This window comes from Anoplopoma fimbria, chromosome 15 (genome assembly GCF_027596085.1).
Source record: "Anoplopoma fimbria isolate UVic2021 breed Golden Eagle Sablefish chromosome 15, Afim_UVic_2022, whole genome shotgun sequence".
NCBI classification, from domain to species: Eukaryota; Metazoa; Chordata; class Actinopteri; order Perciformes; family Anoplopomatidae; genus Anoplopoma; species Anoplopoma fimbria.
Window position 1 is genome coordinate 12,918,481 of NC_072463.1, and position 15,742 is coordinate 12,934,222.

General features: G+C 41.1%; 1 protein-coding gene across 4 annotated transcripts; it reads left to right on the forward strand.

Moving 5' to 3' along the window:
* The first annotated feature begins 1,604 nt into the window (after nucleotides 1–1,604).
* iars2 (isoleucyl-tRNA synthetase 2, mitochondrial) lies at nucleotides 1,605–14,713 on the forward strand. Of its 4 annotated transcripts, none has more exons than XM_054614030.1 (24): nucleotides 1,605–2,014; nucleotides 2,369–2,491; nucleotides 2,646–2,799; nucleotides 2,879–3,027; nucleotides 3,250–3,299; nucleotides 3,418–3,524; nucleotides 3,629–3,719; nucleotides 4,355–4,470; nucleotides 4,612–4,781; nucleotides 4,962–5,052; nucleotides 5,178–5,329; nucleotides 5,486–5,646; nucleotides 5,925–6,027; nucleotides 6,596–6,689; nucleotides 8,171–8,251; nucleotides 8,982–9,090; nucleotides 9,986–10,088; nucleotides 10,604–10,726; nucleotides 10,807–10,938; nucleotides 11,081–11,187; nucleotides 12,249–12,394; nucleotides 12,516–12,706; nucleotides 13,236–13,380; nucleotides 13,808–14,713. In XM_054614030.1, the coding sequence occupies exons 1-24, from the start codon at nucleotides 1,760–1,762 to the stop codon at nucleotides 13,951–13,953; spliced, it is 3,099 nt and encodes a 1,032-aa protein (XP_054470005.1). In that variant the 5' UTR covers nucleotides 1,605–1,759; the 3' UTR covers nucleotides 13,954–14,713. The 4 variants fall into 4 exon arrangements, with proteins under 4 accessions (XP_054470005.1, XP_054470007.1, XP_054470008.1 ...); XM_054614032.1 differs by having other exon boundaries at nucleotides 3,632–3,719; XM_054614033.1 differs by lacking the exon at nucleotides 8,171–8,251.
* The last annotated feature ends 1,029 nt before the right edge of the window (nucleotides 14,714–15,742 follow it).

Genomic DNA, 15,742 nt, shown 5'->3' on the forward strand with positions numbered 1-15,742 from the left:
ACCTTTGTCAAGGCAGACGCAATATCATGAGACATATTCCGGTGAAAACCTTCAAAATAAAACACACTAATGCTAAGAGTGTCCACCAACAAGAGTGTGGGCTCCATTGTGTATTGGAGAAACTTTCAACATAAGTACTGCAATGACTCTCAATGGAAACATTGGTATGGAAATAATAATACTTTGCATTAAAAGCAGTGTGACTCCCACTGAAGAATATGGAGTTCTCCACTGTAAACACCAGAGGGCAGTGAACACACATTATTCTAAACACACCAGACACACGGTGATAATATTAGTGCACACAATTTTTGCGTAAACTTTAAACTGATATTCTTGTTCTACAAACATTTTGTGGGCCCCCAATGGCTGCATGTTCTTAGAGCAGGAAGTATCAATTAGATCTTACATGAACATTAATTGCAATATTAATTCTTGTCCTTGTTTTAATAATGATCAGTATTAATGTGTTATAATATTGGTAATTTTCTCGTTGTGGACTATTGAGTTGAAGAACCATAGTCAGTTAAAACTTATTCTAAAGTCTCAAACTTGAAGTGTATATTATGATTGCAAGATTAATATTCTTCTTTTTCCTATTATTATTAGTATTATTATTAATAGTTTATTCTTATTATCTTTTTAATTACTATTGTTGTTGTTATATCAGTAATAATACCACTACTTGTAATCGTGGGAATCAGTGCTTATGTATTTATAATTGCTGATCACTTTTAAAGCACGTCTGGGTCTGGCCCCGACATACATAGGAGAAATGTTGACCCCGTATGAGCCAGCTCGCAGCCTTAGATCCTCAGGTGGGGCCTTCTGGCTGTTCCGAAGTGGAGACTGAAAACTAAAGGCGACCATCAGGGCCCCTCGGCTTTGGAATTACCTGCCTGAGGAGATAAGGCTTCTTAATCAGTAATCTCTTTTAAATCACTTCTTAAAACACATTTTCACAGAATGGCTTTTATGTGATGTCGTCGTTTTAATGTTTCCTTTTAATTTGATTTTAGTATTTTATCCTATATTCGTTTACTATTTTATGTTTACCTATTTCACTTGATTTCATTTATTTTGTTCATTTATTTGATTGTCACTTGTTATTTCATTTTGTTTCTTAGTTTAGTTTTATCCTAACGATTGATCTTAATGTTTCTTCTATTGCACTGTTTTGCTGCCTTGTCTGTCGAAGCACTTTGTAAACCTTGTTTTTAAAAGGTGCTCTATAAATAAAGTTATTATTATTATCATTATTATTATTATTATTATTATTATTATTATTATTATTATTAATTGTGTTGCAGTTCTACACTTTGACCACCAGGGGGCAATGAAGCTCAGATTCCCCGACTTGTCAAGAGTAAAACAAACACGTGTACTTCCGTTACATATATTTTTCAAAATAAACCTCTCAAACAAGATAACTTTGTGTCTTTTTGCCAGACTTTCACTTTTAACGCATATGATCTTACAGAAGAACACAATTATATCCCAATTCAGACTATTCGACATATGTGCCCCCCCTTGTATGACACATCTCCTCCTTAGTTTTAAACGCGCTCTCATGAGACTTTTGACCCAGCTGAGCTGCCGTACTGGTCCTCACTTCAATCTCTTCCGGTAGAAACACGCACAGCGCTGCGCGGAGGACGCGACGTAACACCCACCCACACACACACACACACACACACACACACACACTCTGGTTAGTTTCGGTGTGTTTTCCTGTCCCGCGGAGCTCCCTCGCCTCTCCATGCTGCTGTGCCGGGTCTCGGCAGTGGGCCGGACGCTAGCGGGATGCGGGCGGAGGTCACACCGGGGAGGCGGCCTCCTCCCCCGGGCTCTCTCCTTCAGCTGCGGCCGCCGTCAGGGTGGAGGCTCGGACGGAGGCTCGGGCGGAGTCAGCGCTCAGGGGCTGTACCGAGACACGGTGCTCCTTCCCCGGTCTGAGTTCCCAGTGAGACTGACCGGACAGGAGCTGTTGGATCGAGAAGTCCAGACGCAGAAGGTGAGAGGAGGCATTGACCCCCAACACGTGACGTCACCCTCTGTGCCCTGGACGCCCTGTATGTAGCACGTGCCTCAGTCTAACACTCGTTTGGGTTTATTCTTCATGATGCATCAGATGTGTTGAGGCTTCCCCCCCCTCCCTATGATGTGATAAAGTCAGGCACCTTTCTGTCAATCATGCAGACTGGAAATCATCCTTTAACCTGCTGGTGTGCATGCTTACATATGCACAAGTCACATCTGAAGAATCTGCAGTGTCTCAGTGGTTAAACACTGCTCCAGAGAACAACATTTTGAAGATGCATTGTGTTTTTGTCACATGAATGAATATGAATTCTTGCTACTTTTGCAGGAGTGTGGATTTGCAGATTTGTACTCCTGGCAAAGAGAGAGGAAGGCCAAGAAGGAGTTCTGCCTCCACGATGGACCTCCGTATGCCAATGGTGACCCTCATGTAGGACATGCCCTCAATAAGGTGATCCGTTAGCAGCGTGCTGTCATGTTTCAGATGTTCCCTTCTGTTATGGTGCATTATACCTTTCTGACTGCAGACGACACCGTGTGGACGTTGTTTTAAAAGCTATAAAGCCAGAATAAACACTCAATTCACCGTGTCTTGTTTGCTCCAGATCCTGAAAGATATCCGAAACCGTTTTGAGATGCTGAGGGGGCGGCAGGTCCACTACATCCCGGGATGGGACTGCCATGGCCTGCCCATCGAGCTGAAGGCTCTGGGGGAGTTGGGGACCAGCGGCCTCACCCCCCTGCAGATCAGACAGAAAGGTAAAGACGGACAGAAAGCTGGAAGAACGTGACTCATGTTAGCTTTTTGCGGCTGCTGTAATGTTTTCATCCCATCCAGCGCGGGAGTTTGCAGAGGGGGCCGTAGCTCGTCAGAAGGCGGCCTTCCAGCGCTGGGGGTTGATGGCCGACTGGGACCAGTGCTACTACACCTATGACGGAGCCTATGAGGCCGCTCAGCTAAAAGTCTTCCAAGAGATGCACAGCAAGGTGGGCAATGATATACTGCATTCAGCAAACACTTTTATGGCAATGTTTAAAGGCTCAATAACCTAACATAATAACATTATAGTTATTGCAATAATGTAAAACCAATAGGGGATTATTGTGATTAGCACAGGAGTGGGATTTAAACTGAATTTTGCCTCTCAGTAGCATATTAGTTTTACTCTAGACAGTCGAATATATAATTTTTCCTTTGTCGTTCTTCAGGGGTTCATCTACCAGGACTACAAGCCGGTCTTCTGGTCCCCTTCATCAAGGTACCTGAGTTAGTTTGCTGTATGGAAGCATCAATATTTGTATTCTATTCTAGATCGGCACATGATAACTGACTTGGCTGCTGTGGTCTGCTTTCATCCCGTCTCTGTGCCTCTGCAGAACGGCCCTAGCAGAAGCAGAGTTGGAGTACAACCCTGAGCATGTGAGCAGAGCCATCTACGCCACGTTCCCCCTGAGCACACCTCCACCTGGGATAGCTTCAGAGGGTAACGCATCCACTCACATACGCTTACAGTTAATGCTTCTGAACGGGTGAGAGATGTCTCAACAGTGTATGGGTGTGTGTTTGTGTATGATCTGCGTACCTCAGCAGGATTGGAAGGTGTCTCTGTGTTGGTGTGGACCACCCAGCCCTGGACCATTCCCACCAACCAGGCCGTCTGCTACATGCCCAACGCCCAGTGAGTACCACACCACAACAGGACGGGGAGACTGAGGCAGTTTGAGGGCATCTCTCTGCAGACATGGCTGCATGTCTGCAGAGAGATGCATTATTTACATTGTTGATTAATATTGGGATTATTTTCAAGATTGATTGATTTGAACTGTTTAGTTATTAAAAATTTGAAAATAATAAAAAATGTTACCGTTGGTGGTCAAAGGTCTTCTGACCGACCAACAGTCTAAAACCCAAATATAATCAATTTATTATCATACAACACCAAGAAAACCAGCAAATATTCACATTTCAGAGGATGAAACAAAAGATATTTTGGAAAAATTGCTTAAAAGAATTCTTAACTAGCAATAATTGATCTGACTTTGCACATTCATTTCATGCAGTATTACTTTTTGGATTAATTGACTAAATCATAACCTAAACCACATTACCTATTAACCCTGCGTTATCTGACCAAAACGCACATTTGTGTTGAGGATTACCAGGAGCTGAGAAATAGTGGAGTGACTTGCGAATTTTTCAAAATAAAATCCCTATCCCAATACTGGATGTCTGAGGCTGATCCGGTGCTGAATTGTAGGAGTTGAAACTTTCAGTTTTCGAACCTCTTAAGTAAAGGCTCCCCGTTGTTTACAGGTACTCCGTGGTGAAGAGGACGGACAACTCTCAGCTGCTGCTGGTGGCCACTGAGCGCACAGCTAGCATGGCAGCACTGCTGGGCACAGAGCTGGAGACTGTAGGCACCTTCACAGGTAGAGCTGACACACTCACACACACACACACACACACACACACACACACACACACACACACACACTCACAGCTGGCTTCCCGGTGCGTCTCGTCAGTTACAAACATAACCATGCTAATGTCCCCTGTCCCTCTGTTCCAAGGCTCCCAACTTGAGGGCGGGATCTGCAAACATCCCACAATTCCTGACAAGGAAGTGCCGCTATTGCCGGCCAATCACGTGACTATGGCAAAAGGAACGGGATTGGTCCACACGGCGCCAGCTCACGGCATGGACGATTACAGTGTGGCTTCACAGTTTAAACTGTCCGTGGTATGTTCTGTTTTTAAAATGTCCACCTTTGATGAATCGAGAAAAGCTTCTTGTTTGTACCATGCAAGACAATTGATTCATTGATTAATTGTTTCAGTCATTAATTAAGGAAGAAGAAGCGAAACATGGCTGACATGGTCGTGTAACTGTGTGTATGTGTGTGTTTTCCTTCCACCAAAGGAGTGTATGGTGGACGAGGACGGCAAGTTCACTGAACTGGCCGGCCCTGAGCTACAGAATCTGTCTGTGATGACAGAGGGCACTGACAAAGGTACAGAACAATGAGGGAAAAGGGACACGTTTTCTTGTGAATCTGTGAGCGTATGTGTAGTTTTTTCATATCTCTGTCTGTGCATCATGTCTGTGCTTGTGGATCGGCCTGGCGGCGTGTGCTAGTGATCTCCATGCTGACGGAGTGTGGCGCTCTGGTGAAGGAGGAGCAGTGCGTCCACAGTTACCCGTACGACTGGAGGACGAAGCAGCCCGTGGTCATCAGGCCCAGTAAACAGTGGTTTATCAACACAGCGTTGCTTAAAGACAAGGCCAAGGTAAAACCGGAAGACATGTTTTAGTTTTTCTTGAGCTGGAAAAAGAAAAACAGCCTGTCCCTAGTGCAGATAAAGCGATGCATTGTGCTCTTTTCGAGGAAGCGCCTCACTTCATATTTACAAAATACCTCTGTGTGTGTGTGTGTGTTTGTCCAGGAGGCACTGCAGAAGGTGCGTGTTTTGCCAGAGTCTGCGAGGGGCAGCCTGCTGACCATGCTGGACAGACGGACGTACTGGTGCATCTCCAGACAGCGGAGCTGGGGCGTCCCCATCCCAGTCTTCTACCACAGAGAGACCGGAGAGGCTCTCATCAACAAGTAAGCTGATACGCTACACACATGCAGACAAACTGGCTGCGACGCATTCTTTGAGACACGCTCATGCTACGTGCACACTCACATTTTTTGTTGCAGACACACAATTTCATATTTTATTTCATTTTGTTTTTGTTCTGTTGTAGCTTTCCTGAAATATTTTTGTCACTGGTTAAACCATGTAAAGCCCGGTGTAACTTTGTATTATTATTATTGTTATAATCATTATTATTATTATTATTATTATTGTTTATCAATTAACATTCTTCCCGTCTCTGCAGACACACCGTGTCCCATATAGCAACGCTCTTCAAAGAAAAGGGCAGTGACTGTTGGTGGGAGCTTCCTGTTGAGACTTTGCTGCCAGAAGCTGTGCTCAACAAGGTGAGTGTGCTGCAGGTGTGAACAGGTGACTGAGATGTGGGTTTGAAATAATATTTGCCATGGTAGGGGATAATAATAATAACAACAATCATGCACACTGATGGCTGACGACTTCACCTCTTGATCAAATGATAAATCTCTGAATAAAAATGAAGATTCCCACTTAGCATGAAATCATTTGTCAATGTCTACTGATCGTTTATTGTCATCACTTTACAAAACAGCTGCAAAGCTGTTAAAAGTAATAGTTTTACATTTGGTTTTGATTGTTGAGCGACATTTATCAACATATTTCATATTGGAGTAACAAAGTCAACCTATTATCTCTCCAATCTGCAGCACTGTTGCATTTTTACTCTACATTAGCTCATTGTTTTCCCAGCAGTGGAACATCTTGTAGGCTAAAGACAGATATTTTGGTCAGGAGTTGGAGTTATTCTGCCCCCTAGTGGCTTTAAAAATTGATCAATGTAGTTTTGAATATGATTATAAATACTGTCATTAGTTTTCTGTTGGCCAACTAATTATTCACCTCCTGTTTACAATCTTCTTGCGCTTGTTTTATCAGAGTAAAGCAGGTCCGGTGACAGACTACGTTCGTGGAGAAGACGTCTTAGACATCTGGTTTGACAGCGGAGCTTCGTGGGCTGCTGTACTAGAAGGTACTTCTGAACTTCTCCTATCTGAGTTCTTACCGAGTACACATACAGTTGAGTACATTTTCTGGGAGTCAGCATCCGTTAAATACTGTAAAATCTAATGACTCAAGTGTTACTTCCATTTATTTATAATCTGAGAAACTGCTTGAGAAGGTGTCAAAACTGTTTTATTTATAGAATAAATATATTTATTTTTTTATATATATATATAAATTTTTATATATATATATATATTTTTTTTTTTATTAAATAAATATATATATATATATATATATTTTTTTTTTTATTAAATAAAACAGTTTTCAACAATCTGTTTAAAGCTGCTGATTACTTCTATAAAATGCTTCCTTTCTTATCCAGTTTTCATAATCTACAGGTAAATTAATGTACATATTCGTGATAATGCTGCTCCTTCACTCTTCTTTCTCTCCATTGCCAGTCATCAGAGTTGTGATGTGATCCTGTTCACTTCAGCCAGCTTTCCAAATGCCTTTAATCAACTCTCCTGTCATTAGTTGTATTGTAGAGAAAGCTTCTTACACTATCCCACTGTCCACTCATTAAGTTCATTGTATTGAAAGCAGAAGCTGATAACACGGATTAGAAAGGCAGTGCAGCCTCAGCAAAGCAGGGTCACCGTGCTGTGCGTCTGCTTCTCAGTAAAACAGTAGACGGTGAACAAAGCCTTTTGTTGACAGGAGCAGTTTTAAGCTGTAACCTTGTTAACACTGAAGCTTGTAAAATTGTTGTAAAATATGTTCTTGTGTTCAGTCTGTTTTGCGGAGTTGTTGAGACACAAGTGCATATTTTTTGTCATTCGACAGGGAATGTTTTTGTTTTCTTTGCCAGGATTTTCTAAGTTACTTGTGATTTCAGCTGTGGAAACAGGTGAATAAACAGTTTTCCAGGTAAGAAAGGTGAGCTTTAATTCATCCACTAAAGGTAAATACAAGCTACATACATTATATTGTATGTTAGCAAGTTAAAATAAATTAAAACTCACCTGGAAGAAAACGGGAATGCTTTTAGTCTTAATTAGCAAAGCCCCCTGTGGCTGAAATGAGTATTACAACAACACACTTTTTCACCCATCTATATAACCGTTGAAAAAAAGTAATTTAGAGAAAAGGTAACTCAAAAAGATTATCCTGGCCAAAACTTTTTTCACCTCCTCTTAAGTCATAAACACAACGATTCAGATCACACTGAGAAAATGGATCACCACAGTTTCCTCTGTGGACTTCTGTTGGTGTGACTCTATGGATGGCAACTAATATAAGATAATCCTTTATTAGTCCCGCAGCGGGGAAATTGCAGATATATATATCTTAATAATATATATCTTATGACTTGCTGACCATAACACATCATTCTGTAAACTATTTAGATGAAGACGTCTTGTGTTTGCTCACAAATCCAAATCCAAGACCAACAGATTTCTCAGGTTCAATGTGGCCGTTTGCTTTTGTGTTGTCATCTTTCAGAGGAGATGGAGGGAGACTCTGAGGAGCCTGAGTCCCGTCTCAGCTGGCTCCCTGCTCAGCTCCGCAAACCTCTGGTCCCAGGTTGGCAGATCATCCACCTACCAGCCAACCCAGCTGCCTCTGTCTCCTAATGTGTCTTTATCCCTCTCTCTCTTTGTTTCTCTGTCCGGTTCTCTGTCCTCCGATGCCAGATCTCTCATCTTCCCTCTACTGCCGAACAATGCAGCACCTCTCCCGCTCCCAAATATTGAAGATCTTTCAATCCAATTCAGTATATTTATTAATACTCGTCATAGCATATTTGAATGTGCTGTGGGGGGTATTTATGAATATCAAAACATGGAAGAACTCTCCTTTCTCCTCCTCTCTTTCTTTCTGTGGCAGTTTGTTTCTTTTTCCAGGAATGGCCCAAACCTGCACCTCTTTGCCCTTTGTCATGTCTGTCTGATTGATTCAGGACGGAGATGGACGAAGCTGAAAGTCCTCTGTGTCTCTGATGCCATGGCTGAAACACCAGCCTGTCAGATAGCTGTCTGTATGAAAACTGTAACCACCTTGAGTTCAAATGAGATAAAACAAGCTATGTTGGGCTGTTTGGACAGGGCATGCTTATTGAGTCTAAAGCGATGGTCACCTTTGAGTGCAGACATGCTAAACTGTTGAATTCCCACACTAACACTGGCTGCTCTCTCTTTCCTGACTTCTGGGACAGTCTTGATGCACTAACCGTTTTATTTAGCTAATCTGTGTGTGTGTGGAGTGAGTGTAGAAATAACTTCTTTTTTTTTTTATTACTCTACTCCGCCTCCAGAGTCAGACTCCAGGGCAGATGCATATGTGGAAGGGAAGGACCAGATCGGAGGCTGGTTTCAGTCCTCTCTGCTCACCAGCGTAGCCGTCAGGAACAAGGCTCCCTACAAGTGAGTGCCCCGTCCTCCTGTGCTGGTGGGAGCTATGTCCAAACCACTGTACATGACTGTAAATGACTTTGGATGTTTGTACCACACCGAATTACAACTTTCATAGCAGAACAAATGACTGCAAACTAGTGGGTACACTTTAGTTTAGCACAAATGAATGGTGTTTGAATTGGGAAAAAAAACCATGAGGTAGACATTGCTTCCACAAGCCTAAAAGAAGCTTGTGATTGGTCATTGGTGTAACTGATAGTGACACGTATCATCCACACGTTTATCAGTTTAAAGTTGCTGAAATAGGTTTTGCGTTTAACAGGAGTTAACGTTACAGAAAGGCAAAGAAGCCTCTACTTTAATGTCAAGGAAAATAAAGTCAAACACTTTTTAAAGTGTTTCTTCCTTGATGTTTCAACAGCTACACCAGCCCTTTTTTTTTCACTAAAAATTGGGAGACCAACAAGAAAAAATATTGGTGGAAATGAAGCAGCAGAGGCTGAGATATTCTGACTTTAGGTTTCTAGTAAAACATTTCATCCTTCATTTCCCATTTGATAGTTTCCTTCAGAATAGTGTCCCCTCGCCTCCTAAATGCCCACCTCCTCAACCCCCCCACCTTCACCGTGTCACACTCATATATTCCCAATGACATCATCAAACTTTAGAAATCTCCGTAAGAACCACTGAAGCTATTATACAACCCCTTTTACAGGTCAATGAACCCAAACTTCATGTGTAAAATTGGCGGTGTTCCCCTTTTAAGCAACAACTTAAAAATAATACACACAAATATTTAATTGTTATTTTATATTTTCAGTCTCACTAATGTAAGTGAAATAAATATATAAATATCCTAATTTTGCTTACATGACACTCTGATGTTGTGTGTCTGTGTGTGCAGGTCTCTGGTGGTCCATGGTTTTGCTGTCAGTGAGAAAGGAGAGAAGATGTCCAAGTCTCTGGGCAACGTTGTGGATCCTGATGTCGTCATTAATGGAGGGAAGGTAAGGTCAGGGAGAGGCTGTTAAACCTCTGAGAAGCTGTCCTGTCATTTTAAAGAATAGCTCTTTGCAATCATGAAATGCAACCTGTTCTCCCTCCCTATCCTTTGTGGAGTGTAACCACGCAGATAGTTCTGGTTTTAATTGCCAAGGTTGTGATATATCTGCTGCGGAGACCTTAACCACACCCTAATACACTGAGTTGAGTTTTTCCTCCATTGGGAATGTTTAGTAATTTAGATGGTATTCCAAACCTTGAAGGATTAAACTAAAATGTTATCTGCAATGCTAGAAACCTCAAGGAGTAGGTGGTGTGTTCTAGTGACTGGGCTGATCAGGTCCTTGCCCTTTTATGAGTAAGTAATTATTAAAGATAAAATTATGTTTGTATTGATGGTGCATCTGTGCACTATTTGCTCATGAAGCATTCAGCCATTGCAGTTTGCAATTACTTTTTATTACAGTTAATTAATTCATATACATAAGTCATATTACTGACAACGTTTTTTCCTCTTCAGGACCCCAGTGTACCAGCCTACGGGGCGGATGTGCTGCGTTGGTGGGTGGCAGAGTCAAACATCTTCTCTGAGGTTCAGATTGGACCCGCTGCACTCAACTCAGCCAGAGACAGCATCGGCAAGGTAGCAGAGCAGTGAGGACATGGTGCAAGTGAACGTTTGTATCCCCGGCTTTAACCCTCTTACCCTCTTTCTCTTTTCAGCTGAGGAACACTCTGAAGTTCCTGCTCGGAAACCTGCAGGGCTTCGACCCACGTGTTCATGCTGTGGACCCCAAAGAGATGCACTACATCGATCAGTACATGCTGCACCTGCTGCGCGACTACAGCATCAAGGTGTGTAGAGGTGCATGACATGTTCATCTCAGTCCAAACAGTACGATCTGCTGACTGAAGTGAGGGTACCTGTGAAAACCATTGAAGTGTGTGTGTGTGTGTGTGTGTGTCTGTGTGTGTGTGTCTGTGTCTGTGTCTGAAGGTGACAGACGCCTACAGTGAGTTTGATGCCGGCAGGGCCATCCGTGTCCTCCAAGCCTTCATCACCAGAGAGCTCTCCAGCTTCTATTTCAGCATCATCAAAGACAGGTGAAGTCCAACATGAAAACAAGTGGTTTAGCTGCGCTTGTATTCTTCTAATGGCTTTACTTTGCCTTAACCCTCGTGCCTCATTAGAGACAATTTGGGCTTTCTTAATTTTTCAGACATTTTGGCTGTGTTAATATGGCATACATTTTGGAAAGATTTTTATTTTGGAACTTCAACTTCAGATCCTACAATAACTCCATAATAAACTATGTAGCCAACATTCAGACACTCAGACCCCTAATTACAGAAAAAAATAGGAAACCCATTAAAAATACCATTTATGGTCTCACTAGAGCCCTGGGTTCTGGGTTGTTTGACTTTTTCCTCATGTTTGCCCTATAGGGCTAATGCATGCTATTTCCCTGGTTTCCACTAGGGGGCATTGCTGCTCTATAATGCATTTGATGCAATGCATCAAAATCAGTGTTGTTGCTAATCATTGACATATCCCTGACTGTGATAAAACATCACCCTAGCATTTAGTATACAGAAAATAATTCTATTTTTTTGTTTTCAATTCAAGTGTCATTTTGTTTAAAGGGTTACAATTCTGACAATTAATTAATATTTGGTAGTTATAATTAGGAGGGATGTTTTTTAAAACATATTTAACTCTGTGAACTTGGTAAATAACATTAACATAGTCATTTTATTGCAGTTTTAGGGAGGCAACATTTTTTGGTGGTAGTTTTCTTAAGCTGAACTGCACAAAAAGTAAAAAAAAAAAAAAGCATCACAATCAATGTTGTTGCTAATCATGGACTGTGAAAACAATCCCCCTAGCATTAAGTATACAGAGTAATTCAATGTGTGTGGTTTTTACCATAACAACTAAAGGTATTACAATTCTGAATTAAATGAGTATTTGGTTGATGTTGGTTGAAGAAAGTCAGTCAGTCAGTCAAGTCCAAAATAAGACTACTATATGATTTATGGCAGATTTGTATTCTAAGGGCATCAGGCACTTTTTTAAAGTGAGGCCCAAGGGTCAACTATTTTTTAAACTATCGTATCTCTTTGTTATTCGTGTCTGTTCCTTTAATTCTGCCTCTTTCGATCAGGTTGTACTGTGATCCAGACGACTCGTTGGGCAGAAGATCCTGTCAGACTGTTTTAGAGGAAATTCTGGACGGGGTGACCCGATCCATAGCTCCCATCCTGCCCCATCTAGCTGAAGAGGTGTATCTACACGCACCAGGACATGACGGTGCGTGTACTCCTGGAGTTACGCCACATGACCCCGCATGTGTTTTAAACCACACCGGCTCTGTATACATTTTGTGTTGTCTTGCGAACAAAGAGTCTATGAACTGTAATTGCTTCTGCAGAAGGCGAGACGTTGTTTAAGAGCGGCTGGATCAAAAGCAGTTCGGTGTGGCGGCGACCAGGATTGGAGGAGGCAGTGGAGGGGGCCTGTGCCATCAGGGACACCTTCCTGTCCTCCATCCCGGGCAAACACGCAGCGCAGTACGACCTCACCATTGCCATTGAGCCCGGTTTGCTGTTTGAACTCATGGAGGTAAATCACATGTTGAGAGCAAGCCACTATACAGAGAGAGAGAGCGAGAGAGAGAGAGAGAGAGAGTCCACAAAAGACACTGGAAATGACTTCACATGTTCAAATGTTGAAGCAACAGATCGATATTTACATGACAGCATTTAAGTAGAGTGATTGTAGTGATTGTTTCCTGTTGTTTAACTGCTTTTTTTTTTGTGTCATCACTTCCAGTGTGCTAAAATCATGCACACATATAATATTAGATATAATGTTTAATGAAATCTGAAAGAAATGTTCTAACTAAATAGTTTGCAAGTCATTTGTAATGTATATAACCTACATTGATAAATGACCTGGCAAAACTTTAAGAGGTGCAATTTACCTGGTAATGCAACACACATTAACAATACTATCTATATACTAATTAGATACAAATACAATTTTAAATATGCTACACACATGTTGGAAATCCCATCTAGTTATATTCATATATTGTCAGTCTGTTTTAACGGGACAGTATAAATACTACCTTGCTCCTCTCCACTCCCAGTCTCTCCAAGAGCAGCCCACCTCCACCTCCTCCCAGCTGGCTGAGCTGATGACGGTGGCGCGGGTCAACCTGACCGGCAAGCTTCCCCGCGACCTGGCCCCTGATGCCCTGCTGAGCAGCGGAACCTTCCTCATCAACCTGGAGGGTGAGGAGCGTCAACACTGAGCTAGTGATTTAAGGGTGCAGAGATAAAAATCAACAAGATTTGTGGAAACCGTTTCGTATTTGTTATGTCTTAATAGACCTTTCTCACAGCAGACATTTGCACCCGGCGAACACTGGTGGGATAACAAACAATTCTAGTTTCTATTGTTTCAAACAGCTTCTTATTATAATTAAGTTGTGTGATCATATTGTATAAACTGTATCTTTTGCTACTGCTAAATCCAACCTGCAGATATCACCATTTCATAAAACGTCATGCTGAATTCCCAACTCATTGTTCTCGTGATATTGCTTGTAATTGACTCTTTCACATGAATATTTTGACTGAAGTCAGTGTTAACTGAGCCAAATTATAACGTGTGTGTGTGTGTGTGTGTCTGTGTGTGTCTGTGTGTCTGTCTGGTCAGGTGGTGTTATACGAGAGGACAGCGCCTACAGCATAGCAGCAGTGCCCACCGCTGCATCCCGCTGCCCGCGGTGCCGTCGCTACACTGCAGATTCAGCGGACTGCCTGTGCCCGCGCTGCCAGCCCATCGTTTCACAGGCTCACTGACAGCCGCGCATCACGTCACCATGACGACCAGTAAACGTCCCCTTGGGTGAAGCTCCTCTTGTGGGCTGAAGAGAGACCATGTTTTACAATCCCTGTCGCTCTCAGCTGAGTGATGCAAAGCTGACTCCCAAGTTTTTCCAGTTTTCTTTTATTTTGGTGACTGTCAGCCTAGAGAACCCACAGCTTGGCACGGGGCTGGCATTGGGCAAAGTGGCCTTGTACGCAGATAACAAAGCATGCAACGGTTTTATGCTCTTACACAACTTCCTAGAACAGCAGGAGTGAACTCTAAAACCACAAGCCTGAGTGTCGATGTATCGTTGATTTTTGAGAACCAGCTGAGCACTTTTAGATGAAAATCTCTGAACTTTCAGAAAAGCTCTGGTATCGTCACTGTGGATGAGCGCCTCCCAGCGCCCTGCCAGCGCTTTCCTGACAGAAAACACTGCACCAAAAAACCTGATATAGCTTGAGCAAGATTGCTTCCTGTATGTTTAGTTGGGAATTAAAGATACAGACTTGTATTTTCTTAGAGAGGGAGCCATTCACGTGGCTCATCAGTTTTTTTTTTTTAAATGTATAAATACATGAGAAAAGAATTGATCACTATGTGACAACAGTAGAGAATTGATAAATGGTTTGGGAAAGCTCTTGAAACGCTTACCTTTATATAATATATCCTGTTCCTCTGTAAACGTTCCCATAAAGTTGAAGGTGTATGGGGGGAAAAAATGTCTCAATTATGAATAAATGGGATACTATGACATTTCTGACTTTTTTATGACATACTGCTCTGTCTTTTTTATACTATGACACTATTTAAACATACTACACCGTGACTTTTTTTCAACATACTACATAACTTTTTCATGGCATGCTAAGAATTTTTTATGGCACCCTTTAATATGACTTTTTTTACATTTTTTGTGCCACGCTACATTTTGACACAATATTTTTTTATGCTCTACTATAATATATATTTTCAATTATATTTTTTCAACATAAAATACGTTGACTTTTTCACATACTATATAGTTTGACTTTTTTGACTTTCTTTATGCCATACTATATTATGACATTCTATATATAATTATATGACTTGTGACATTCAAGATTTTTTATATTATCATATCCTACTATACCATGAGTTTTTTATAATGCTTTTTTTTTAACATACTATACCATCTTTTTTTTTTCTTCATCATGCTAAACTGACTTTTTATTTTAAAGAATGTCATGTACTATACTATGACTTTTATTTACATAAATACATAATATTCTTTTAGGTTTTATGCCATAGTATACTATTAATTTATTAAATATTTTTTACCTACTATTTTATAACTATTATAGAATACAATGATATGAGTTCAACCCACTATACCTTGACTTTTTAATAACATTTTTTCTGCTATACTTAACGATTACATTTTCAAAAAGCCTCTTTTTGGACATACTCTCCAGTTACTTTTTTTACACACGTTATACTATGACTTTTTAATGACAAACTATATTGTGACTTTTTTATGAACATACTAAACTATTACTTTTTTCGACAAACTTAACCATGATTTTTTCATGACATACTTTACTATGCCTTTTTCATAACTTTTTTTAATGCATTTTTTTTTACAAACTTTACAATGATTTTTTTATGGTTTTTTTCGACATACTATACTATGACCTTTTTATGACTTTATTCAACATACTATACTATGACTTTATTCAACATACTATACTATGACTTTTTATGATTTTATTCAAAAGGGAGGCTGTGGCACACCAGGTA

Excerpts from the sequence above, each read along its gene's own strand:
- iars2 (XM_054614030.1), top strand. The coding sequence starts at position 1,760 with ATGCTGCTGTGCCGGGTCTCGGCAGTGGGCCGGACGCTAGCGGGATGC. Across the intron at positions 3,300-3,417 it reads TTCTGGTCCCCTTCATCAAG|AACGGCCCTAGCAGAAGCAG; the intron begins GTACCTGAGTTA and ends GTGCCTCTGCAG. Across the intron at positions 5,053-5,177 it reads GACAGAGGGCACTGACAAAG|TGATCTCCATGCTGACGGAG; the intron begins GTACAGAACAAT and ends GGCGTGTGCTAG.